Source organism: Xyrauchen texanus, chromosome 49 (genome assembly GCF_025860055.1).
Source record: "Xyrauchen texanus isolate HMW12.3.18 chromosome 49, RBS_HiC_50CHRs, whole genome shotgun sequence".
NCBI lineage: Eukaryota > Metazoa > Chordata > Actinopteri > Cypriniformes > Catostomidae > Xyrauchen > Xyrauchen texanus.
The window spans coordinates 25,953,511-25,980,834 of record NC_068324.1 but is presented as its reverse complement, the minus strand read 5'-3'; the positions used below and the strand labels follow the sequence as shown (position 1 = coordinate 25,980,834).

At 39.8% G+C, this 27,324-nt stretch overlaps 2 protein-coding genes across 5 annotated transcripts in view; one reads left to right on the top strand and one right to left on the bottom strand.

Annotated features, from left to right (window-relative positions):
- The window catches only part of LOC127640080 (tripartite motif-containing protein 44-like), a 29,878-nt gene extending 14,877 nt beyond the window's left edge, over positions 1-15,001 (bottom strand). Inside the window, exons 1-2 of one of the 3 annotated variants that reach the window (XM_052122473.1) lie at positions 14,751-15,001; positions 148-214 (exon numbers count right to left, since the gene is read on the bottom strand). Coding sequence is in view for 1 of the 3 variants with exons in the window: in XM_052122471.1 (XP_051978431.1) it covers positions 3,686-3,702 (17 nt within the window). In the remaining 2 variants the exon portion in view is untranslated. Of the gene's footprint in view, positions 1-147; positions 215-3,685; positions 3,814-14,750 lie in introns of those variants that run through there. The other 2 variants (XM_052122472.1, XM_052122471.1) reach the window with 2 other exon arrangements.
- LOC127640069 (uncharacterized) overlaps positions 3,769-27,324 on the top strand; it is a 220,216-nt gene continuing 196,660 nt past the window's right edge. The window contains exons 1-4 of one of the 2 annotated variants that reach the window (XM_052122453.1): positions 3,769-3,941; positions 4,050-4,176; positions 4,493-4,791; positions 4,958-5,048. In XM_052122453.1, coding sequence (XP_051978413.1) covers positions 3,769-3,941; positions 4,050-4,176; positions 4,493-4,791; positions 4,958-5,048 — 690 coding nt within the window. The remainder of the gene's footprint in view (positions 3,942-4,049; positions 4,177-4,492; positions 4,792-4,957; positions 5,049-27,324) is intronic. The other variant, XM_052122456.1, reaches the window with a different exon arrangement.

The window sequence follows — 27,324 nt, the reverse complement described above, 5'->3', positions numbered from 1 at the left end:
CTACGGGCTGCCCCTTGAAGCAGTGCTGCGTACTAAATACTGCCATCTTATATTGCTAATGGCAAAGTTTACAACTGACTAGACGGAAGGACAATACTTGAACTTGACTGTTTTATAATTACTGGTAAGGATTCAGAGTTAACTAACCTCAAATATCTGACTGCAGCCACTGTAATAAGCAAATGTGGAAAGATTTCTCAGTAAACCTGAAGAACTTAAAAAAAACAAACAAACATGAAAACACCTTTTAGCAGGCTGAAACCTGAGGAGAAGTGATTTGAAAAAAAGCAAAGTGATGATAGTTAATGGATTCAATCAAACAACCATTCGGTAACTTGCCCAGATATTTCATCAGTATTCTACACCACCCCAAATTTTGTGCTTACATTAGACTAGAAACCTGAGGCCTGTACCATGAATCTGGTTTAGTTGGGTAGCCAGGTAAGTTTAAGATTAGTTTGAGTCAACCCTGGGTTTTAGGTACCATGAAAGTAGCTCGGCTTAATAAGTAGTTCGTCGCCATGGTATCTTATGCTGCACTGCTAACCTGCTCCGGGGCAGGTTAAGTTCTGGATTTGAGATTTCAGACTGAAATTTGACCAATCATCTGGGAACAAAGTCACATCTAGGTGACATAACTAATTCCCAGTGTCTGTTGCAATGCCTTCACCTTTTCTTCCAAATCCTGTGGACATCTCGGCACACATTTTTAGACGAGCACGTTGCAGAGAAAGAGTTTTTAGGGAAAGACAAAATCATTGTGTTCTCCGGACATTTATCGACCATGTCCATAAAAGATGGCTTTTATAAAATTGCCAGGAAGATATATTGATAGAGTGAAATCACATTAACTAATTTAACATTCACTTTTTTCCTTTTTCAGAAAGCAGATTTCACTTAAATGTCTAGAATTATTTTTTTTTAAATCATATGTTAGGATTCCCTACAGTCATAGGAGCATACGCTTCAACTGTCTTCAGTGCTTAAGAGTGTCACCAGAGCAGGAATCACAGATAGTTGCTGCATATGCCATTCTGCACAATATTGCCACTATCAGAAAGGAGCAAGTAACACCACAAAACCAGCTTCTCCCCGACGAAATTGACCCCATCACGCCCGTTTCACACATACTCCGTGTGCAGTGCATATGCGGTACGTATGCGGTGCGTATATGGTACAGGAGCAGCACGCGCTATAGTGCTTTCACATATGCTGCGTTTGCAGTGCGCTACTGATCCGCAGTTTCTGTGTGCCACAAAATAAAAAATGTGTAAGGAATTTTGATTTTAAATCCAAACGTTAACTTTGAGATTGTTTAAGGCATTGAAACAGTATGACAATTAATTTTAATCATTGTGATTCTTTGTTTTACATGTAGTTTGAGTTGTTGACAGAAGAAGCTATCGTGCTATATCTGTTGCTAATAAGTAGAAGAATGAGATGCATTTGGGTTCACTCTGTCTTTTTTTAGGGTAAAAAAATCATATATGATGGCATTTTGCATCTTTTGGGACTATAATCATACTTTTTTGTTTTTCTTGACCCTGTAATTTAGTAACTGTAGAACACATTAACTGTAATTATGTGTATATGATGAAATTATTATAGTTTCTTGACAATCTATGTCTATTTTAATGTGAACAATGCGCTGCCACTTTAATTCAGTGCGGTGCAGCACAGCAAAAATAGACTCGGTCCGTAAACCATCGCTGCACTGCTGTATACGCACCGCAACTGGAACGGATAGACGGACTGCATCCGCATGCAGTGTAAAAGCTCTAACCTGTTAACATAGGTACGGAAAAAAATATGCACCGCATACACACTGCAAACGGAGTATGTGTGAAACGGGCGTCACACTTGACCACCCAGCTGGCGCAGCTTTAAGAGATTCAATCACCATACCATACTTTAATTCATAAAAGCACATTGAAACTGCAGATAGGTCTCAAACGGTTTTATTTGTTATTTGGCTAGGGAGGGAGAAAGAGCAAGAGAAAGTTGCATTAATAAATATTCATAGTGTTCATACTAAAGTGTACATAGTTAAATAATTTCAAGTACTGAGATCTGTTTGATCTCCAATTTAATTTGGAGCCTGCTCAGTCCTGGCAATTTTCTAGTTGGTAATAAACATTTAAACATTTATCCATTGTATTTGATGTTGTAGGGTACTACAAAAAAGAAATATAATACGGAAAAGTAGGTGATATGTTAGCTTTTAGCTACAGCTTAGCGATTATTCTTATTTCTCCCACAATGCATTCCATGACGTCACATGATGTACTCGCTGACTGTTAGACGACAGAAGAAAGCCCGCGGCCCGCCTTACAATTGAGGGAGAGTGAGACGAGGAGTAGCTAACAAGTGAAAGAGTGACAGTGACAGATTTATAAGTAGATAGATAGATAGATAGATAGATAGATAGAATAGCATAGCATAGATAGAATAGCATAGATAGTGAGAGATAGCATAGCATAACAGATAGCTTAGAGATAGATAAAGAGTAGATCATAAATAACGTTAGTCAAAATGGTTTATTACTGTGTTTGTGGCGGGTGCAAGAACTCCAGCAAAACTGGACATAGGGTCCATTCCTTCCACAAGGACAAAGGGATCTTCCGAAGCTGGGTGCAGTTTGTGAAGATTAGGCGGGCAGATTTTTCAGCTAGCTCTGTCACCGCCTACTCGTGAATATGCAGCGCGCATTTCAAAGAGGAGGATTACCACTCAGGGGATGCTAAAATGGTCTCACTTGGATTAAAGAGTGAGAGGAGTGCTAAAATACTTCCTACCGCCGTGCCGTCTGTGAACGCAAACCTCTCTGCTTGCCCCGTCCCGAGGTCGAGAGACACCGTCTGCCGCAAGCGAGAAATTGCCACGATAAGCATCATGCTAACGTTAATGTTTACAAGCTGCGTGTTAGCGAGCTCTGTGTGTATTTTGTATACCGTGTTCCCTTTGACACAGCCTCCACTAACTTACAAGCACGATCACTCTGACATTAGAAGAGCATATTTCATGATTCACGAATAAAAATTAGAATAATAACAAAATTGCCCTGAAGTAAAAGTCCATATCATCATGAAAGCTTTATGGCTGTGCCATAGGTTATTGTTTCCACTGGGAAACTAACGTTAGTTGTAGCACACACGTCCCATTTTATTGATGGACTTATGAAATGACTGGGAATATTTACTTATCTTCTTGGAATTTCAAAGATGATAAGTAAATAATTCTCAGTACTTCCAAGTTGAAAATAAATGATTAAATGTTTCCATGTACTCCTGCAATGTGCTTGTACACCCAATGTGCTTGCAAATCACTGTTCTAAGTATTCATAGTATACCCACCTCTTATTTCACCACTACACCCATTTGCATTTTGCTGACCCTTTTTCATATTTGTTTTCGCAAGATGTTGACAGACGCCTCACAGCAGGAGACTGTGGACAGTGTAGACACTGTGGAGAGTGTCGATACTGGGGATCAGCCCTTGCCCTCCTCCACTTCTGACGCTGGGACACAGTGTTCTTTGAAGCCCCCGATGGTCTCACGGTAAAACTTGGGTATTTTAAGGGGTAGTTATTAGATATAGTCTCTAAAACATTGCCAGTATCTATGCAATCAGAACATTTCCATACACATTGATTAAATTAATACATAGCCTACACCAAAAAACATACCAGTTTAGATTTGCCATGATTGTCTCATGTTTGGGTATGTTTACTGCCTCTCCACAGCTGTGCAGGTTAACCTGAAGCCCAAGATGGTCAGCGTGGGCACACAGACATCATTCGGCACACAAACCTCCACTCCTCTTGCTAGTCCTGAACAGACAGAAGAAGATGATGATAATGCCTCTGTCATCAGTGACTTATCGTGGGTGCCCGAAGAGCCGATGCATGAGGAGCCACCTTACACGTGTGACCCCCATCACAAGTGAGATAGTTTAAAACCAACATAGACCATTTTGAATGCTCATTTTTGTGTACTGTTGCTTTGGTAGTTTGAATGCCCCCCCCAACAACAATTTTTTTGTTCTTGTAGTGGCATTGACAAATTCATTGTTTGCCAAGAGGAGCTGATGGGCCTTTTTGTCATCTGTCCGGCCTGTTGTGAGAGGTCAGATAGTAGCATCGTGCAGCAGGAAGGAACTTTTCTTAAGATCAAGCAGGTACGGTTTTGTTTACGCAGCAGGCCATCTGATTAGAAAATCAGAATATCTAATTACAATCTGATAGCTCTGACTGTCTTGCCAGTTAATTTAATTTACAATGTATGTACCAGGCTGGCTTTAGTCTATTGGTTTGTGATGGCATCATATTTGAGTGTTATACTGTATTGGTCATGTCTGTTTCATTGAAAACATGAAACCTTTGACCAGTAATGTACAGTACCTAATCTATATTGAATCCTGATATACTGTTGATTACACTTTTTAATTTTTTTCTTCTTCTTTTTTTTTTTTTTTTTTTTTTTTACATATCTAGGTCTGTGCATCATGTGGCTACCACCGTTTCTGGCAAAACCAGCCAATGCTCCACAGGAACATGCCGACCTGCAACCTCCTGTTAAGCGGGGCCATTCATTTCACTGGATGTTTGGCCACCCAGACATTAAGAATGTTGACTCTGTTTGGCCTGCAGTGCATCAGTGCGAGCAGTTACTTTCGCCATCAGCACCGCTACACCATCCCTGTAATCGTTCAGGCCTGGCAAAACGATCAAGCGAAGAATTTTAGTGACCTACGGGCAATGGATGGCGGGCTAGTTCTTGCTGGTGACTGCAGGTAAACCAGTGTGAGAGCTCATAGACCAGTTGCACATTTTGAATTTTTTATTTGTTATCATGTAGGGTGGCTTTAGTTGGCATTTGCAGATGACATGGTGGATTGTCTTTACAGACCTTGGTTATTAAAAACTTGAAACCTAATTCAAATTTGTAATTAATTCCAGATCAGATTCTCCTGGGCACTGCGCGAAGTATGGATCCTACTCTCTGATCGAGGACAGAGTGAACAAGGTGGTGGATGTTCAGCTTGTTCAGGTAAACCTGATGTTATTAGACAAAGAAATGAACTCTGCAAATTAGTAAACTGATTGTATATTAATATAACATCTTTCCACTAGTACAACGATGCTTAGAGCTTTGTGTATTGCCTAACTAGAGTACAGTGTATCGTAATGCTTGGACCAGCAACGCGTCGGTTCATTCACGCCTCCTTCAACAACACCAGCATTTTACACTTACACTGTTATGTCATGTTGCAGAGCTCAGAGGTCCCCAACAGCTCATGGTGTGAGCTTGAAGGGCTCAAGCGCAGTGTTGGCCTGCTGAGGGAAAGGACCTGCATTTAGCAACGCTGATCACGGACCGCCATCGCCAGGTATTTACAATAAAAATGCAGTATAGAATGTAAACGTCTGAATTGCACTGAAGCTGGATGTTTGTGGTTTGCTGATACACGGAGGGCCACACAGGTCAATCATCCACAAAAGTTTGTTTATTTCTCCTTAGGTTGCCAAATGGGTGAGAGAGGAGCTGAGCCCTGAAGGGACACGGCATTATTTTGATGTGTGGCACATTGCCAAAAGTATGTATCCATTGTTGGAACCTTGAAGCAGTTTTTGTTAGTGCATATCAATTAATACCATTTGTTCTAAAACAGGTCTGGGGAAGGCATTGGATGCAGCTTCAAAAGAGTGTGACCAACTACAGCTGTGGAGGCCTGCTATAGTGAATCACCTCTATTGGACTGCAGCCTCAACCCCAGACGGCAACCCAGCTGTCATGGAGGCTAAATGGAAAAGTTTAGTCAACCACATCCAGGACATCCATGACCATGACACCCCTGCTTTCTCCAGTTGTGCCCATGGCCCTCTAGACGGGGATCAGCGCAACAAAGAGTGGCTGGACCCAGGTACAGTACACACAGCATGTGGTATTATGTACGCTCTACAGTTTTGTTGTATTTGCTGTCTGAGTGCTTTAACATGTGACCTATGATGATTAAATTATTTTTTCATTCCCTGGCAATCTCATAACATTCTGTTTACTGTTTATGTTTGCTATAATTCATATGCAGGACCATTTCATGTGTTTCCATTAAAAAAAGACTTTTTGTCTGAATCTATCTTGTCTATTTATACGTTTTCCATCTGTGTGTCTGTCTGCCTCCCTGTCTTGGTCTTTGCAGGCTCATTGGCAGCAGTAAAGTTGGAGAACATAATCACGAGGACTGCCTTACTGAAAGATGTTCGACAGCTGTCTCCACAGCATCAGACATTCTCCCTTGAGGCTTACCACTCCCTCATCTTGCACTTCGCACCCAAGCACACAGGGTTTTCAAACGTTGGGATGTATAGCAGGTCAGTGCTATCCAAGGAATAATACAGCCAATTATTATGCCTTTTATAGTAATAATAGTACCTATTATCATGCCTATTGTAGTAAAAAAAAATCTCAAATGTGTTATTTTGTAGGCTTCTCTTGGCGGCGCTGCATTACAATCACAATGCCAACCGCGAGACAGCACGGAAAAGTGATGGGACGGAGAAGTACTGCGTCGCGGTATCCGGCTTCAGAAAAGGTGCCCATGTGGTGCGTCCCATCAAAGAGGCAGCCTCATACAGTAAGCAGTGTCATGCAGTTCTATCATATTTTGAGATGGCTCACGAGACATCTGTGATCAGTGGCAATGATCTTTATTCAGTATTATTATTATTATATCTGCAGGTTATGCAACATCATTGATGAAGGCCCTTCAGGAAAGCTACACCCATTCACCTGCAGCTCTTCGAGAGGTTAGCGCTAATTTGTCCTCCGATGCACCCGCCACCATCGCTAAATCCTTCGAACAGGTTCCTAAGGAGGAGGCCATCAGCCTCTTCCTAGCCCGGCAGTCACGCTACAAGAGAACCTAAATTCACATTATTATTATTATTTTTTTCCACAGACAAGTCCAATGGTTTAGTTGTAAATATTTATTTTAGTTGTTATTTATCTTCTTTCCTTCTGTCCCTGTCATCTCATTTGGTGGTGGTTTCCTGTATTCTGCATGTTTTGTGTGTTGTTGCTTTGGTTTTACTTTGCACTAAATCATTACTTTTTTCGTCTTTGTAAGTGGCATTAATTGTCGCTGTACCCCATTCAAGGGGTCCTGCATGCTGCTCCTCTGTCTGTTATTTGCATGAAATTTTTTTTATGTAATTCAAAATAATTTACCAATCATTTTACCTGTGCCTTGTCAACCTCTGTGTGCGGTGTTGTCTGGGTTCACTGTGTGTCAGCTTGATATGCTTTTGCATGTATCACTGCATATGCATTCATGAAAGAGTGTGTGTGAGTGTGAGTGACTGTGTGTGACTGTGTGAGTAAGTGAGTGTGAGTGAGTGCGAGAACCATCAGTTGACCCTCAGGTAAGACCACACTTTTGCAGGCAAAAGAAACAATGTGCAAAGGTTTCAGGTCTAGCCCTTCATCAGTGGGCTTTTTTATATAGATTTGTTTACTTGCAGCCTGTGTCTTTGTTCAGTAATCCTTGTCCTTGTTCAGTAAATGTTTAGTAACCCTTACAAGCAATGCCAATAAACTGTTTTTTCTTATTAAAATTCATGTGTTCTGTGTACTTTATAACATTTTAAGGGCAATTGGGCGATCACAACAGAATAAACAATTATTTTTATTCATTCTCATCCAAACGAGGCCATTGAAAGCCCTGATAGGTTTGGTCACCACTTTGGAAGTTTTGTCTGATGGTTGAAACCACACAAGAGGGTAGAGGCCTCCTTATACTCCTCCCTAAAACTCCATAAGCCCAGCGTATAGCCTGCCTGTACGCAGTGTACCGGTATTGCCTAGGAATAAGTAGGAAAGATTCTTAAGTTTTAAACTCTGTAAGTAGGTTGGAAACGTCATTTGAAGCCTGTCTCTTATGCATGTTTGTGCATGCAACACATCTCCTGTCACCTATTGCTGTTGTTCAAAGGACTCAGTGTAAAAACATTGGTAAAGTAAACATAAACCATGAACATACTCGTGCGTGCTGGCTTGAAGGGGACCATGATCCTGTCTGAAGTGTGAATATGCTATTTGTAGCACAAACGGATTCAGGCAGCATGCCTCAAATCCAGGATGCTGCGTTAGGCACGTTACATCTGCTGGCCGCGGGGTGAGATCCTCAACCAGCGACCAAAAGCGCTCACCTCCCTACAACACAAGCTCTCCACCACAGTTTCCATGGGACGACACCGCCCACACAGACACCTGCCAAACACAGCGACACAGACGCTTACTACTCACTCACTCCGTCTCCCGGTAAGCCTGACGGTGTCAATGACAATCAATCACGAGGAAAACTAGTTGGCACTATCAACAATAATCACAGTGACGACGCCTACTCGGCGTCGGCTACGGCGAAACAACATTTTCACCGGAGAAAGAGGTAAAAGCTTAGAAATAAAGCATAAAAGTTATTGTATGCACTGCTGTTCATAGACTACTAGCTCCAGCGGTCATTGCTGCATTTCTAAATGATAGCAACTCACCATTCATTCTCCTCTGACCATGCATTTATTTGTCTTTGACGGCCATCTGCTCTCGGTATGTCCTCATTCGCCCTCTCACGTCTAAACGGTTCGAAATTGTATGGCTGTGGGCCATCATAAATGTTAACTGTGGGTCTTGCCACCTCTTCCTCATCCCAGTTAGACGCCATAGTAGTCAGTGCTAGTCTGCTAGAATTAGTTCAAGTAGCTGAGAACGGCTGAGGCTACATTCCACCGCGTCTACCTCATGTGACGTCATCGCCGAATCGCGTAAAAAATAACCGTTTCTAACCAAAAACTGGACTTTAACACCATTTTGGAGACATTTCTAACTTTATATACATATCTTGGCTGCTTTATCTACCCATTAATCGACAGTGGTGTTTAACCTGCACCATGGGCTTTAAGGGGCATTTATTAGGTCGCGCAGAAAATGGATTGAAGAGGGTGAACAGAACTCTGTGTATTTTTTCAGATTGGAAAGACGGCAAGCTAAAAATAACCAAATTCAAGAACTAATGATTAACGGTAATATTAGTGATGACCCTAAGGATATCGCAAAGTTCTGTGCCCAATTTTACAGTGATTTGTATACTTCTAAATTTTCCCAACAACATATGAATGATTTCTTTCAATCATTACCTAAAATAAACCAGTTAAGTGATTTAGATAAACACTTTTGTGACGCCTCTATTACACTGAAGGAGATAGAGGAAGCTATTACTGTTTAAAAGTCAACAAATCTCCCGGAACAGATGGACTCAGCTCAGAATTTTACAAGCTATTTAATCATAGTATAGCACCATTCTTACTAAAGGTTAGGGTGACCAGACGTCCCGAAAAATTCGGGACAGTCCCGAAATCCAAGCAGTTGTCCCGAATACCGAATCCTGCCCTAATTGTCCCGAAAATTAGAACAAAGTCTCAAGAGCAGACTCTCGAGTAGTTATAGTGTGATAGAATATTAAAAATTGCTCATTGCCGTCCTGCAGCCAGCTCCTGTCGGCTGCTCATTGAACCATAGACAGTAAAAGAACGTAGAGAGCTGCAGTAGGCTACGTAGACTACGTAGGCGGCAAGGCGCGAATTTCATGCTCAAAAAAGTCACAAGGAGTGATTTGATTGGATGTTGCTGATGTTAAAGCGCAGTGTTTGTTTTATTTGTTTCATGATGACACTTGAGTTCAATGGGTTTTTTTATTTGTATTTCCGTGTTTACATGACAGACAGTCATTTCATTCAGAATTCCTCAATAAATAATTTTGCCCAGATTTTTGAAATTCATTAACCATTTTTGAAATTAATTGACAGTGATGGCTTCATTTTCTTTTTAGATTATTACAAAGCCTTCGACACATTGGAACACAAATTTTTATTTCAGGCTCTTCGAAAAATTGGCTTTGGCGACTCCTTTTGCAAGATGGTCCAAATGCTTTACATAAACGGAAACAGCTCAATTAAGCTAAGTAATGGTACTTCACCTAGATTCTTTTTAAAACGAGGAGTTAGACAAGGATGTCCAGTTTCCCCTTACCTATTTTTAATTGCAACACAATTCCTTAGCGTACATATCAATGGTAGCTCTTTAAAGGGTATCACATTTGGTAACACTAAAATAAAAATGAGTCAATTAGCGGATGATACAGCTTTATTCTTGAATGATTCTTCACAAGTTCCAGTGGCTTTGGGTATTCTTAAGTCCTTTTCTGAAGCCTCTGGATTAAATCTAAATTTTAATAAATGTGAACTGCTACCCATTAAAAATTGCTCTCTAACATCAATTGAGAATATTACGGTTAAAAATAGGGTAACATATTTAGGTATACAAATTACTAAAGATGTATGTAGGTGTTCAGCAAACTTCAAACCTATTATTACCAAGACTCAAAGAAGATGCAATTGCTGGTTACAAAGGGATCTGTCCTTAAAAGGAAGAAAACTGCTCACTAAGGCAGAGGGTCTGTCTCGTTTGTCCTACGCAGCTCAGTCTCTTTTTGTGGATAAGCCCTCTTCTAAGTTAATTAATGAGGTTTTAACAAAATTCTTATGGAAAATTAAGTCTCATTATATGAGAAAATCAGTCACATTAAACTCTTATAATAATGGTGGTCTGAATTTTATTGATTTTGACTCCCTCAACAATACATTCAAAATTAATTGGCTGAATCAGTACCTAGCCAAGCCATCTTCTATTTGGAATGTTTTTCCTCAACTTGTTTTTTCACAACTTGGTGGCATTAATTTTCTCTTAATGTGTAATTATGATATATCCAAACTCCCTATCAAACTCTCCAAGTTTCATCATCAGGTTCTCTTAGCATGGGCTCTAATTTATAAACATAACTTTTCTCCACAGAGATGTTTTATTTGGAACAATAAGAACATCTTATTCAAGAATAAGTCTCTATTTTATGATAATTGGTTCAGTAATGGGTTCATTTTAGTGGATCATTTGTTTAATAAGCACGGTCTTTTATTCAGATATTCAGAATTTCTTTCTGAATACCAAATACCAGTAACCCCAAATGAATTTGCTACAGTAATGGGTGCTATTCCCTCTGGTTTATGTATGCTTTTTTTCTACTGCAGGGGTCTCAAACTCAAATTTGCTGGGGGCCACTGCTGGGAACGAAAGCTCATAGGAGGGCCATTCAAGCACAAGAAAGCACAATATTTTTCTGGAAATTTACTTCACTTGCTGAAACGTTAGCGCTCATTTACTTCAGATTATGGAACTAATACATTTGTGTCATACATCAGTATATAAAACAGATATAGGCTATTTAACAATATATTTAATATAATTTTAACAGTTAGTGCAACTCTTTTCACCTTACTTTATTTTAACTTAAATAAATGGTCAAACCTTTGCACTGAACTAACAACCTTGCAGTGAACACATGCAATCCCTGAATACATTTACACACTATTCTATTTCTTGCCAGACACCTGGCAGCGCTTCTGCTCACACAACTGAGCCACGTTTGCCCTGATGGAGGTCACAGTTGAAACCCTGAGCACAGCTTCAAGATGGGCATCACTAAGCTTGGACCTGTACTTGCATTTATTGAAGTTCATAGTTGAGAAAAGTTTCTCACACAGATATGTGCTTCCAAAAAGGCACATTACCCGACTGAACACTTTGGACAGCTCTGGGTAGCATGGAGGTAACTCTCTCAAAAACTGTCCAATCTTGTCTGCTTTTCCCTGTGCCTCTCTGAATTTAGTTTTTAGCTAACTGTTGCACTGCAATTCAATAAGTTCCATTTGCAACACACTTGGGACACTCTCCACGTCCAAGGGATCTGCGAACAGCTGGAAAGTGTCACGGTGTGACTTGAAGTCAGCAAACCGCTGATCAAATTCCTCCAGTAGGTTGTCAATAGCAGAGGCATATTCGTCACCACTGAATGCTGTGCCCTCCGCCACAAGAGATCTGCATGTAGTGAAATGACTGAGGTTTTCTGCAGAAAGCTGAGTTTTCCACAATCTCAGCTTTGTGGAGAAGGCTTTCACACTTTCATATGCTGCTGTGATGAGCTGACCAGGACCCTGGAGCTTCAAGTTAAGGATGTTCAGCTCCTGTGTTATGTCCACTAAGAATGCAAGGTCCATGACCCATTTAGGATCATCAAATTCAGGAACATCCATTCTGCCATCTTCCATGAATCTCTTCACCTCTGCTCTTAACTCATAAAATCTATTCAGGATATTCCCCCTGCTGAGCCAGCGCACCTCAGTAAAGTAATGTACATCACCATATGTTGACTCAATTTCTTCTAAAAAGGCCCGAAACTGGCGGTGCTGTAAACTTCTCGACCTGATGAAATTGATACATTTTAGGACAACAGACATGACATGTTCATATTTCAAGCATTTGCTGCACAGGGCCTGTTGGTGTATAATGCAGTGCAGAACAACTGCTGGATCTGCATTTTCCTCTTCTAACTTTCTTTGTACCAGCGCTACTAATCCGTTTTTTTTTGCCTGTCATAGATGGGGCACCATCAGTGGTAATGCCTACTAGTCTGTTCCACGGCAAACCAGCGCGCTCAATCGCGGCGCACAGCTGCTGAAATATATCGTTGGCTGTGGTACGGCCGTGCATTGGACACAAACTCAACAACTCCTCCGTCACTTCAAATTGTTCATTAATGCCCCTGATGAAAACGGCTAGCTGCGCAACGTCTGTTTTGTCTGTGCTTTCGTCAAGCGCCACAGAGTACGCAGTGAAAACTCTAGCTTTGGCGCGCAACTGATCATAAATGTCACTCGACAACTCGCTAATCTGCTCTGCCACTGTTTTTGCCGATAGAGAGAGATTGTTGAACAAGCCCTTCTTTTCTGGACATAGAATATCAGCGACTTTTAACATACAATCCTTCATAAACTGCCCTTCAGTGAACGGCTTTCCTGCTTTAGCGATCAACTCACTCACCACATAACTTGCTTCAACTGCAGCATCAGCATCCTTTTTGGCTTTGTGGAAAAGGCTTTGCTGGGATGTTAGCTCTCTCTTCAACTTCATGGCTGTTTTTTCTCTCTCGTCTGCCTGGTACTTCTCATATTGTTCTCCATGTTTAGTTGAGTAATGAGGCTTGAGATTATACTCCTTTAGGACTGCGACTTTTTCTTTGCATATCAGACAGGTAGCATTTCCATTAAACTCCACAAAAAAATACTGCAATGTCCATCTTTCTTGAAACTGTCTGTTTTCATCATCCACTTTTCTTTTCGTTTTGGAAAGAGACATATTTTCGTTTCTGTTAGCAGCCAAACAAATAACCTCATGTGACCAAAATCAGCTCTCTTATCAAATATGCCAGAATGCGCAGGTTTTTTTTTTTTACGCGTTCATGTTTTTTAATTATTTTGTATTTTATTGAATCGTGTTCTTGTTTCTAATATTCATGTTCTAATATGAAGGGGTATTTTAAATTGGCATGAGGCAACTATAAAAAAAAAAATTATAGTTTTGCGGGCCGGATTATGTTATATTTTTTACATCAGTTGCGGGCCGGAGGGAGGGGGGGCCGTAAATGGCCCGCGGGCCGGCAGTTTGAGACCCCTGATCTACTGCATCCTTTCCTAAACCTTGTGATACTTCTGTTGGTCAAATCTGTTTTTCTGAGTCGAAAGCTAAAAACTATAAAATAAGATCTTTATTTCTTAAGGATTTGATTTCTGTTCCACCTGTTATTTCCTTTTGGAATAATTTGTTTGGTAACCTTAATTGGAAAATAATCTGGTCTTTACAGCAGAAATTCATTCTCACAAATAAAGTGAAAGAAATTTCCTTTAAGTTGATACACAGGTTCTATCCCGTTAAGAAATGTATACAAAGATTTAAATCTGACATTGAGCTAACATGCTCTTTTTGTGTGAATTCTGATGAAACAGTGGTTCATTTATTTTGGTCGTGTCATTACACTCAGAAGCTCTGGAATGATATTGATGTTTTTATCAAGTGTAAGATTTTGCCAGGCTTCTCAATAAATATGAGAAACATTATATTTGGGTATTTTGATTCAGACCCCACAAACGAAAATGTCTGTTTTGTTATTAAATTAATTATTTTCCTAAGCAAATTCTATATTCACAAATGCAAATTTTTAAACTGTAAACCTATCTTCTCTGTCTTCTTAAAAGAAATAGAAAACTATTTAAATTTGATTTCAGTATCTACTAATAAGAAAGCCATAAGGACTGTTAGAATCTGCACTGCATTTGATCTCTTCATGTGAACATTTTTGTGATGTAATGGCCTACCTCTTCTTTTATTGTTATATACTTTATTATTATTATCTTTTTTTTTTCTCTCTATTTATTTTTGTCTCCTTTTATTTTTGGGTTGATATTAGGTGATGTACGTATGCCTTTTCTTTTGTATGTTCTTGTTCTTTGCATAAAAAAAAAAAAAAAAGAAATCATAGCTTAATGATCAAAGCCCGAGTTGACAGAGAAAGTTGATGAGCTGCGTCATGGTACCAATAAAGCCTGATTACATCGGTTTGGGTTTGTCAACACAAAACGAATCCTGTTCAGCTACCTTCATGGTACATGCCTCAAAGCTGCTGCATGTGGAAACACTAAAGTTCCTTGTCCACATGTCCTGTCTCAAAAGCATTATGGTAATGTTCCCCCTCCCTCAACCTCACATTTGTTCGATATGTGTTTATCGTTCAGTGCCCCTCAGTCCTACCTTTCTGAAGTGGACTCTATTTTTCTTCGACGTTTCTTAGTCTCTTCTGATCCACTGTGAGTTGTTGTATGTAAAGAGAGTGTGCTTCTCTCTCTCTCTCTCTCTCTCTCTCTCTTTTATCTTTTAAAATTGTAGCTAATTCCTTTCCTTCTCACTGGCCAGTTCTCAATGAGTTGTACGAAAGAAACAAACTCTGCTGCTCTATTGTATCTGCACATTCACAGCTGCCCACACTTCCTTGTTTTGCTTTGGCAGCCTGGTGTCTTTTTTCACGACTTCCTGTTTCAGCAGCTTAAAGGGACAGCGGGCCTGTTTCTGTCAAAAGGATAGAAAGTCATACACTTTTTAGATGGAACAACATGAGGGTAAGTGAAAGATGACAAATCATTTTTTTGGGGTGTACTATCACTTTAAGCTGAACAACAGATGGCACAAAGACAGAAGGAAGCAAACAAAGAAACAGGTTTAGCAGGAAGGGTGCAGACAGAGGGATATGAAGATGCAGGAATTCTAGAATGGACTGCTTTGGAACATCAAAGTAAACCGTAGTGGGTTTAAAAAAAAACCTCACAAAACCAAACCAATGTAAACAGGCTTTATTGGTACCATGATGCAGCTCATCAACTTTCTCTGTCAACTCAGGCTTACATAAAAGAGTGACGTTGGCACTGAACCACCAATCGGGTTCGATATGTGTAGGGGTAGAAAAAGTACTGAAAAATCACACTCAAGTAGAAGTAATGTTACTTCCCAAAAATGTAGTGTGAGTAGAGTAAAAGTACCTGTCCTAAAAACCACTCAATTAAGAGTAAAAGAGTAGCTCTTTTCAAAGTACCGAGAGTAGTGTATTGAGTACTGAGTTGCAAAACCTATGCCCCCTTATAATAAACACTGTGTGCCAAATTTTAAAATACATAACATATGATAAACACAACATGAATCTGATTCCAAAAAATAAAAGGTAGACATGATGACAGAAATGAAAAGATAAAAAGTTATTTTCAATACACTGATCACCATTTTATATCGTAATGTATGAAACAATGACATTAAAATCAGTTTATGTATAAGGTCTAAATTTCCCTTAATGCCGAGATTGCCGACAGAGCATTATTGTTGCGCAAAAACATGTTCAAAACAATGCAAGGAATGCAAAAAAAATGCTAACCAAGCAGGATAACTTGGCATGTGATGTCCTGCACAATAGGGGAGGTAGTGCAGGCATGGGAAAATGTGTTTGGTACAGGGGCTACATCATGCTTAAATAGGAATAATTCACCAAAAAAAAAAAAAAAATCATTTTCTGCAGAACACAAATTAAGATTTTTAGAAGAATATCTGTTATTTTCATACAATGAAAGTGAATCGATGCTAAAATATTGAAGTTCCACAAATAACACAAATCAGCATAAAAGTAGTCTAATACATGTGCCTCCAGTGGTTTTAACCAAGTGATATGATAGATGTTGTGAGAAACAGATCAATATTTAATTCCTTTTTTTACTATTAATTCTCCTCCCTGCTCAGTCAATCTCCACTTTAAATTTCATTCTTCTTCTTGTGTTTTTGGTGATTCACATTCTTCATGCATATTGCCACCTACTGGGCAGAAAGAAGAATTTCTAGCAGAAATGAACTTAATTATTGATCTGTTTCTAACCCACACCTGTCATATAAATTCTGAAGTCATGGATTAAACCACTGGAGTTGTATGTATTACATTTATGCTGCTTTTATGTGCTTTTTGTACCATAAAAATTTTGGCACCCTTCACTTACATTGAATGGACCTACAGAGCTGAAATATTCTTCCATAAATCTTAATTTGTGTTCTTCTGAAGAAAGAAAGTCATACACATCTGAGATGGTATTAGTGTGAGTAAATGATGAGAGAATTTTCATTTTTGAGTGAACTATTTCTTTAAGTAGCACATGATTCATTGATTTAGTTCTTGTATCTTTTAAGCCCAGAAATAGTTGTGTTCTCATTCTAATGCATGATACACAATTTTCTTAAGTTTGTGACTGGTGGAATATTAGATTGTTTTATCGCCCAGCCTTTTGATAACATAACATTAATCTCTCAGAGCAGCCTAATAATCTCAGTGCTAGATAGATCAATTATAGGCTACGTTATAGACACAGAATCTAGTAAGCATAAATATGAAATTTACCTCGATATGTTTCTTCAAATTAGAGGCAGGCTTAATGCTGATATCTGGCTTGAGCTAGATAAACTCACATGACACAGTCATGCAATTGGTCTTTTTCACTGCGAAAAGCCCTTATAGGTGCTGCTATAATGTTCAGGTGTTGAACTGTGCTTGAGGCATCCTCCACAGTTGGCGCCAGACTACAGCTGCCATTAAATTTTTTTATGTGTGATTTGATTGGATGGTGTCACGAGACTCTACCTTAAGTTCATTTCTAAATCATGTTGATAGATAAAAATAAAATCAGGACAGGGAATTAGCAAACACAGATGGTGGGAAAATAGCACAGTAAAAGTTCAGTTACACCACTGAAAATTTACTCGAGTAAATTTCCATCCATCCATCTTCAACTGCTTATCTGAAGTTGGGTGGCGGGGGCAGCAGCTCCAGCAGGGGGCCCCAAACTTCCCTATCCCAAGCCACATTAACCTGACTGTGGGACCCCGAAGTGTTCCTAGGCCAGTGTGGAGATGTAATCGCTCCACCTAATCCTGGATCTTCCCCAAGGCCTCCTCCCAGCTGGACGTGCCTGAAAAACCTCCCTAGGAAGGTTGTACTTGGTTAAATAATTTAATCCCTTACCAGATGCCCAAACCAACTCAACTGGCACCTTTCGACGCAAAGGAGCAGCGGCTCTACTCCGAGCTCCTCACGGATGACTGAGCTCCTCATCTCTAAGGGACAAGCCCGCCACCCTTCTGAGGAAACCCATTTTGTCCGCTTGTACTCGCGACCTAGTTGTACTCTCATGACCCAGCCTTCATGACCATAGGTGAGGGTAGTAGTGTTGTCACGGTACCAAAATTTCAGGAGTCGGTACCAATACCATTGAAATTTCACGGTACTCGATACCATTTTCAGTACCAAAGCAAAAACAGGTCACTAAACAACACTCATTTATTAACAAAGTTAACAAAACAGCAGCAGAACTAAGAAGAGAAATATGCCATTGAGCAACACTTTAATTTAAATATATTATTTTTGAGTTATAACAAAACTGTACAATGCTTAAAGTATTTTTGAACACTTATACAAGATTTGCTTCAACTTTTGCAACTTTAAGTTTTTACCAAGTACTAAAAAAAAAACTAAAACAAGCATACAATAGAATGAATAAAAACAATTTCCAAACTAATGTGCAAAGTGCTCTCTTATTAATAAAGCTGCATATTGCCATTTTTCTTCACAATAAGAAATGCACAGTGACATATATTATGATTAAATAAGTCGCGAGCAATCGCGTACTAATACGAGGCCCCTGAAGTGACCTGTGCAAAAAAAAAAAAATCCCAGATATTTTCGCGTGTGCGCGAGAAACTTTCACGTGCGCACGTGAAACCGTTACAGTTTCCGGTGTGTGTATACCTCTTTTCCGATTGCGTCATTGCCATCATTCATTTACTCAAAGATACTGAGTGCATGGATACGCATGAATTTATAGAGATATATTTTAAACATCAATACAAAGACATTACTGTCTATGACATTTGTAATACTGTCATGGCTGAGACACGCTTTGATCTTCCAAAGGACACTAATCAAGCAATAGACTTGTACTTGCATTTAAGGAATGAGATATTAACCTCATTATAACCTGTGCTTAGCATGTTTCTTTTATCTGAGATCCAGATATAAAATGTATATATTCATATTTATGTAATATTTTTGTGAAAGTGTTCACATTTGTTACAATTATTTCAAAGTTTAAAATTGAACTGTGTGCAATTCCCCTTGTTTGTTAATTCAACAGTCATAAACTATTAAATGAATTATTCACCCAAAAATCTAAATTCTGCCATTTACTCACCCTCACGTTGTTCCTAAATCACATGAATTTATTGTGTAGGGCACAAAAGGATATGAAAGGCAGAATGTTATGGACTGAGAGTCTGTCAACATTCAAATTCACTGCATCAATATTCTTTCTCGTGTGCACGCGAAAGTCTCTGTGATGTTTTTCTAATCTAGCTGCATTAAGTGTGCGCACTCGAGGGATGAGAGTCCCCGAGGCAGAGTCTCTCTCAGCCGGTGCAGTTTCAATCTCTCCCCCTTAGATCGGGACATTCACACGACTCATAGAAGAGGCGCTGACCACACAGAGAAATGCCAGTTTCTGAGTTTATAGTTATTAACATGATCTGCTTCTGTATTATTTGAACTTTAATAAAGCTATAACACATTAAATATAACTGCATTTGTAACGCCAGTATGTTTCCTTTAAAGAGCTCCGGCTCTGCTTATTCCACAATGGTACATGCTTCTGAATAAATTTTTTTAATCATTCCCTAATACTTTGGGATCTACATAAGAAGAAGCTGTGAAAGTTTAGAGAGCATCTGGACTGTGATCTGTGTAATTCTTCTCATCCGTCAGGCGTGAACTGCAGTGCTGCTCACGCGCGACATTAGTTTAATACTATTAAATTTTAGGTTAATTGAGATCAAACAACAAGAACATTTTTCTCATCATTTTTTTTTCCCGATAATGTCGACTAATCGTTTCAGCCCTAATGCAAATGATAATATGCTTTTAAATTAGCCTGCTTTGGTTGCTTGAATTAATCCAGGTGTCTGTCTTGCAGGTGCTTTATTAAGTTTGATGTGTTTCCTCCTTTCGTCATAAAATTGCGAAAGCAGGGTTTACAAATAGGTTTTTGCTGATCTATGATGTTTCCCTTTTCATCAGCCTCAAATGCAAAGAATTTCCAAACCTGGCTTTTTCCACTTTTCTTTTCGACAAGATTCAGTTGAGACTCCGCAGCAGCTTTGCTTGATGCCATCTTTTGCTTGTTGTGAGAGTTCAAAAGTTCCCGACTCTCCATGGGTACCCCGGAGACTCGGTACTCCGGTACCTTCAGAAATTCTGGTATCGTAAAATGTTTTTTGTTTCAGTATCGACTTAGTACCAGAGTACCGGTATTTTTGTCAACACTAGAGGATAGGGACGAAAACTGACTGGTAGATCGAGAGCTTTGTCTTCCGGCTCAGCTCTCTTTTTGTGACAACGGTGTGATGGAGAGAGTGCAGTACCGCCCCCGCTGCCCTGATTCTCTGGCCAACCTCCCGCTCCATTGTCCCCTCACTCGTGAACAAGACCTGAGGTACTTGAACTCCTTCACTTGGGGCAATACCTCCTTCCCTACCCGGAGTACGCACTCTATCGGTTTCCTGCTGAGAACCATGGGCTCAGATTTAGAGGTGCTTATCCTCATCCCAGCGGCTTCACACTCGATTGCCAAGCGATCCAGTGAGAGCTGAAGGTCACAGACCAATGATGACATGAAGACTACATCTTCTGCAAAAAGCAGCGATGAGTTCCCCAGCCCACCGAACCACACACCTTCCCCAACCCGACTACGCCTCGATGTCCTGTCCATGAATATCACAAACTGGATTGGTGACAAAGCGCAGCCCTGGCAAAGACTAACCCCCACATGGAACGAATTCTACTTCGTACCAAGGACCCCGACACAGCTCTCGCTTTGGACGTACAGGGATTGAATCACCCTAAGAAGTGACCCCCCCCACCCCGTACTCCCGCAGCACCTCCCACAGTCTCTCCCGGGCGACCCGGTCATACGCCTTCTCCAGATCCACAAAACACATGTAGACCATCCACCCTGCAGGATCCTTGTGTAACGCTCCTTATCCGACAGCACATAAATCACCAATTGGACACCAGGATTTGCGTTTCATGCACTGTGTTTATTTCTGTAACACAAGGAGAAAAATATTTCCTCTGGCGACACAGTGGGCATTTAGACATATCCATATGTATCCCCTCTCAGCATGAAATACACTTCTCTGCCCTTGCTTAAACAAACACCAGATCGCAATGCAACGCAAATCTATCTCAATATAATAATTTTAACAGTCTACATATAAACATACCTGTAACACAAGGAGAAAAATATTTCCTCTGGCGACACAGTGGGCATTTAGACATACAGTGAGGAAAATAAGTATTTGAACACCCTGCTATTTTGCAAGTTCTCCCACTTACAAATCATGGAGGGGTCTGAAATTGTCATCGTAGGTGCATGTCCACTGTGAGAGACATAATCTAAAAAATAAAATCCAGAAATCACAATGTATGATTTTTTAACTATTTATTTGTATGATACAGCTGCAAATAAGTATTTGAACACCTGAGAAAATCAATGTTAATATTTGGTACAGTAGCCTTTGTTTGCGATTACAGAGGTCAAACGCTTCCTGTAGTTTTTCACCAGGTTTGCACACACTGCAGGAGGGATTTTGGCCCACTCCTCCACACAGATCTTCTCTAGATCAGTCAGGTTTCTGGGCTGTCGCTGAGAAACACGGAGTTTGAGCTCCCTCCAAAGATTCTCTATTGGGTTTAGGTCTGGAGACTGGCTAGGCCACGCCAGAACCTTGATATGCTTCTTACAGAGCCACTCCTTGTTTATCCTGGCTGTGTGCTTCAGGTCATTGTCATGTTGGAAGACCCAGCCTCGACCCATCTTCAATGCTCTAACTGAGGGAAGGAGGTTGTTCCCCAAAATCTCGCAATACATGGCCCCGGTCATCCTCTCCTTAATACAGTGCAGTCAGCCCTGTCCCATGTGCAGAAAAACACCCCAAAGCATGATGCTACCACCCCCTGCTTCACAGTAGGGATGGTGTTCTTGGGATGGTACTCATCATTCTTCTTCCTCCAAACACGGTTAGTGGAATTATGACCAAAAAGTTCTATTTTGGTCTCATCTGACCACATGACTTTCTCCCATGACTCCTCTGGATCATCCAAATGGTCATTGGCAAACTTAAGACGGGCCTTGACATGTGCTGGTTTAAGCAGGGGAACCTTCCGTGCCATGCATGATTTCAAACCATGATGTCTTAGTGTATTACCAACAGTAACCTTGGAAACGGTGGTCCCAGCTCTTTTCAGGTCATTGACCAGCTCCTCCCGTGTAGTTCTGGGCTGATTTCTCACCTTTCTTAGGATCATTGAGACCCCACGAGGTGAGATCTTGCATGGAGCCCCAGTCTGAGGGAGATTGACAGTCATGTTTAGCTTCTTCCATTTTCTAATGATTGCTCCAACAGTGGACCTTTCTTCACCAAGCTGCTTGGCAATTTCCCGTAGCCCTTTCCAGCCTTGTGGAGGTGTACAATTTTGTCTAGTGTCTTTGGACAGCTCTTTGGTCTTGGCCATATTAGCAGTTGGATTCTTACTGATTGTATGGGGTGGACAGGTGTCTTTATGCAGCTAACGACCTCAAACAGGTGCATCTAATTTAGGATAATAAATGGAGTGGAGGTGGACATTTTAAAGGCAGACTAACAGGTCTTTGAGGGTCAGAATTCTAGCTGATAGACAGGTGTTCAAATACTTATTTGCAGCTGTATCATACAAATAAATAGTTACAAAATCATATATTGTGATTTTTGGATTTTTTTTTTTTTAGATTATGTCTCTCACAGTGGACATGCACCTACGATGACAATTTCAGACCCCTCCATGATTTCCAAGTGGGAGAACTTGCAAAATAGCAGGGTGTTCAAATACTTATTTTCCTCACTGTATACATATGCATCTAAGAGAACAAAGAGAAATAAGAGATTCACCCGCATTTGAAAAAGATGTTGTCAGCCACGCTACACATGATGAGTAAATTACGTCTAAACTTCACAAAGTTGGTCATATACAATCACAATCGATTAGTATATCGTTACACAACATCACTGAAAATTCAGTGTAACATTTTTTGTGAGATAAACATGTATTATGTTACAAAAAGAATCTCATTTTACCCGAGCACATTTTTACCTTCTCAGCAGGGGGAAGGGCAGTGGTTTCACAGGTAAATGGCGAACAACCCACTAATTACTTAACGTCGCCACCAGAGGTCCCACAACAATAATTAACTGAACAAAAACACAGCAATTTTGGTGAAAGTCATAAAATTTATAGAAACATTTTTAAACCCATTACACCTGCGAGACATTACACCTGCGAGAATAAAGATCTGGTCCATCGTTCCACGGCCAGGATGGAACCCACATTGTTCCTCTTCAATCCGAGGTTCGATAATCGGCCGAACCCTCCTCTCCAGCACCTTGGAGTAAACAACCCCTGTAGTTGTTTGACTACCTCAAGGGAAATTGAATAGGGGCGGCTGTGGCTCAGTTGGTAGCGGGTCGGCCACTAATTGCAGGATTGGTGGTTTGAATCCCGGCCCCCATGACTCCACATTGTATGGCATCTCTGCCACCATTGGTGTATGAATGTGTGTGTGTGAATGGGTGAATGTGTAACAGTGTAAAGTGCTTTGAATACCGTTAAGGTTAAAAAGGCGCTATATAAGTGCAGACCATTTATCATTTACCATTTACTTTACCAGGGAGGCTGAGAAGTGTGATACCCCTGTAGTTGGCACACACTCTCTGATCCCCCCTTTTTGAAGAGGGGAACCATCACCCCGTTCTGCCACTTCTTAGGCACTATCCCAGACTTCCACGCAATGTTGTAGAGGCTTGTCATCCAAATCACCCCTTTCACATCCAAAGCTTTCAGCATTTCTGGTCGGATCTCATCAATCCCCGCGGCTTTGCCACTGCGGAGTTGTTTGACTACCTCAGTGACCTCCTCCAGGGAAATTTAATCTGATCCCCATCAGCCTCTTGCATAGAGGGCGTGTTGGGATTTAGGACTTTGCTGTATACAGCTTGGATGGTTCCCCGTTTACCCCTCCAAAGGTGGCGGATGGTTTTCCAGAAGCACTTTGGTGCGGACCGAAAGTCCTTCTCCATGGCTTCTCCGACATTTTCCCACACCCACTGCTTTGCCTCCCTCACTGCAGAGGCCGCAGCCCTTCGGGCCTGTCGGTAACTTGCAACTGCCTCTGGAGACCTCTGGGACAACAAATCCCGGAAGGCCTCTTTCTTCAGTTGGACGGCTTCCCTGACCACCATTGTCCACCACGGTATTCGAGTGTTACCGCCCGTTGAGGAACCTAAAACCTTGATTCCGCAGCTCTCCATCTTGGCTTCAAGTAAATGTAAAATTATAAAAACTACTTAAAGTACAATTCCTGGGAAAAACTTCTTAATTACAGTAATGTGAGTATTTGTAATTCATTACTTTACACCCCAGGAAATGGATAGAGCGAGATCCATATATTTGTTTTCTGAGGAGCAAGAAATAATTATGCAGAAATATGAGGAATATAAAACATTATTACAAGCTCGCAGTAATACTGTCTCTGCCGCCAAAGCAATAGATGAGTGTTGGAGAGAAATTGCTGATCGCGTTCATGCGTAAATTAAACAAATACATTCTATATTAACGTAAAATTATGTGTGTGTGTGTATATGTATATATATATATATATATATATATATATATATATATATATATATATATATATATATATATATATATATGATGTACGTGTGTTTGCGCGTGTATATGATGTTAACTTTACAATAATGTTGTATTTGTTAAGATGTTTTAGCTAACATGAACTAACAATGAACAATATTGTTTTTCAGCATTTATTCATCTTTGTTAATGCTAATTCCGATACAATTGTTGATGTTACTTCACTGTGCATAACTAATGTTAACAGTTACAACTATTGATTTTAAAAATGTATTATTAAATGCTGAAATTAACATGAAAATGAATACATATATGTGTGCTTGTGCGTGTGTGTGCGTGCGTGCGTGCGTGTGTGTGTAAATATATATAAAAATATTTTTATATATAAAAAATGTGAAATTATGTTACATCCTAAGTAAGATTAATTTTCATTGATTTTTAGATGCAACCCCAACTACAAACATTCTTGGCAGCAGATTAAGACAAAATATAAAAATATAATTAAAAGTGGTGAGTATTTACCACAATATTTTATCATTTTTGTGTGAACATTTGATCACAAACACTTGTTTGCAGCTAACAGAAAATCGTGTGAAATTGGGAACCTCCTCCAGAGTACACTGTCTCTGAGTAGCAATAAGGGACGGCCGATTATGGATAGGATTACAGGTGCTGTACAATCTGACCCTGGTGCTAGCTCCTCAAAGCCAGTGACACTGAGTATGTGTGCAATGCATTACTACTTTTTTAAAGTTTTAAATATGGCTGACTTTATGTTCTGCAGTAGAGGGAAATACAGTGTCCCTGTTGACTCCAGCACACAAACACACAGTCTCCCACACAGAGGTCCGTATGCAGCAGACCTGCTTTACAACAGTTATGCTTTACATTGAAGCAATGAAGCAAATGATGATGCACTGTCTATGTGTTGCTGAGGTGAGTGCACTGGGCTTTTTATTATGGCACACATTTGAATGCGTGGCATAAAAAAGTGACTGACCCTGAAATTCACAAAGATACAAGATTCCTTCCATGGAAAATCAGTATCTTTCATACAAGTAGGTATCAGGAAAGGCAAGGGGATTTTGTCCGTCCCTAAAAACTCTTTTCTCCTGCGGAGATGACCACAGGATTTGGAAGAAAAGGTGAACCCATTGCAACAGAAACTGGGAATTAGTTAAGTCAACTAGATCTGACTTTTCTCACATTTCTGTCTGTAATCTCGAATCCAGAACATAACCTGCCCTGGAGCAGGTAAGCCGTGCAGCATAAGATACCATGTTGACGAACACCGATTAAAGCCAAGCTACTTTCATGGTACCTAAATCCCAGGGTTGGCGCAAACTATTCTTAAACTTACCTGGCTACCCACCTAAACCGACTTCATGGTACAGGTCTCAGAAGGTTTTGTTCTGAGTAACATATTGTTAACCCTCTGGGGTCGACTGACGCGCCGGTGCGTCCTGCTGGATATTTTCGTCATTACAGCATGACTCTGTCATTTTTGGACATACAGATAAGTGTAAGACATAATTAGAGACTATAAAGGGTCTACTTTTATTTGTGTACACTTACAATAACAACAAAATCTTGTGCTTTTGTAAAATAAAGAAAATAAAAAGGGTGAGCTATCAGACGTCTCTGTGTTCACGAGCATATTTCAGAAACACGTCACAAAAATGAACTGAAACTCCACGAATACTTATCACACAAACATGAAACATATGTCTAAAGAAAGCTTAAAATGTCTACTTTTAAATAAAACAATTCAAATTTAAAACAAATATTCTCCTGCAATGTAATCTGTATGAAATAAAGCGATGTACAGTTTTTACCGGTCCATCTCATTATCTGTAATGTGATCCCACCCACCAGCAGAGTGTGCCATTCATATGCTAATGTAATGAGACAATCAACGCAAATGTGCACGCCCCCGACTGTGAGGTTGTAAACACTTTTCATTCATTTTTCTGCGTGTTTACAATGATACACAGTCGAGAAAGCTCCAGGATAGTATGGAAGATTGAACATTTTCCTCAGAAGAAGAGCGGGACTCCGATGAACATTTGTTTTTGAAGACAGACTTGATCCAGTCGAGGAAACAATTTCGGATGAGTAAGTCATTTAGTTTTCATTAGCTGACATGCTATTTTATATAAACATGTACATATTTTACTTGTGGGACTGTTTCCAGACTTGCCAGACAGGATTCAGAGTATTGACATTTGAAATATGACTCCTAATAAGCAAGTTTTAGTTACATTTAAATGCTGTTTTGGCTAAAGCAGATATTTAAATTGTATGCTATATGATATGTAATATGATATAAAAATAATATGAATGTTTAGATTATATTTTATCTAGTGTTTAAAATGCCTCATTATCATCAACAAAGCTTGTGCTTGCAAATATGAGGTTAAATGAGTAAAATGCCATTTAAATATGCCCATATTAGAAAATCAGCATATTATAATGATTTCTGAAGGATCATGTGACACCGAAGACTACAGTAATGATGCTGAAAATTCAGCTTTGATCACGATTTACATTTTACAATATATTTAAATAGAAAACTATTCTTTTAAATTGTTAAAAGAGTTCAGAAAATCAATGTTGTTTCTGTATTTTGGATCAAATATATCCAGTCTTGGTGAGCAGAAGAGACTTCTTTTAATAGTAGTGTAGGTCTAAAATTAAGTAAAGTCTTTATGTAAAGAAAATATATAGCCAGATTACTTCTTTTAACTTAAAACTTCTGTGAGTATTCTGTGAGTAGTCTCCTCACATTCATTCTCTTTCTGTCACATTTCTCATTGATAGGTCCAGGGGAGGGGTCTTTGTATCCTCAGGTGTGAAATACATCCATATTCAAGATAGTTCACGCCTCCTCGCATATGACCTTTCTAACACTAAAAGTGTCTTACAAAAGTTTAATTACTATATTGTTTTGTATGAATGAGTGATCAGGATGGTTTTCACATAATTGTTTAGCAAAAACTCTCGGCTACAAGA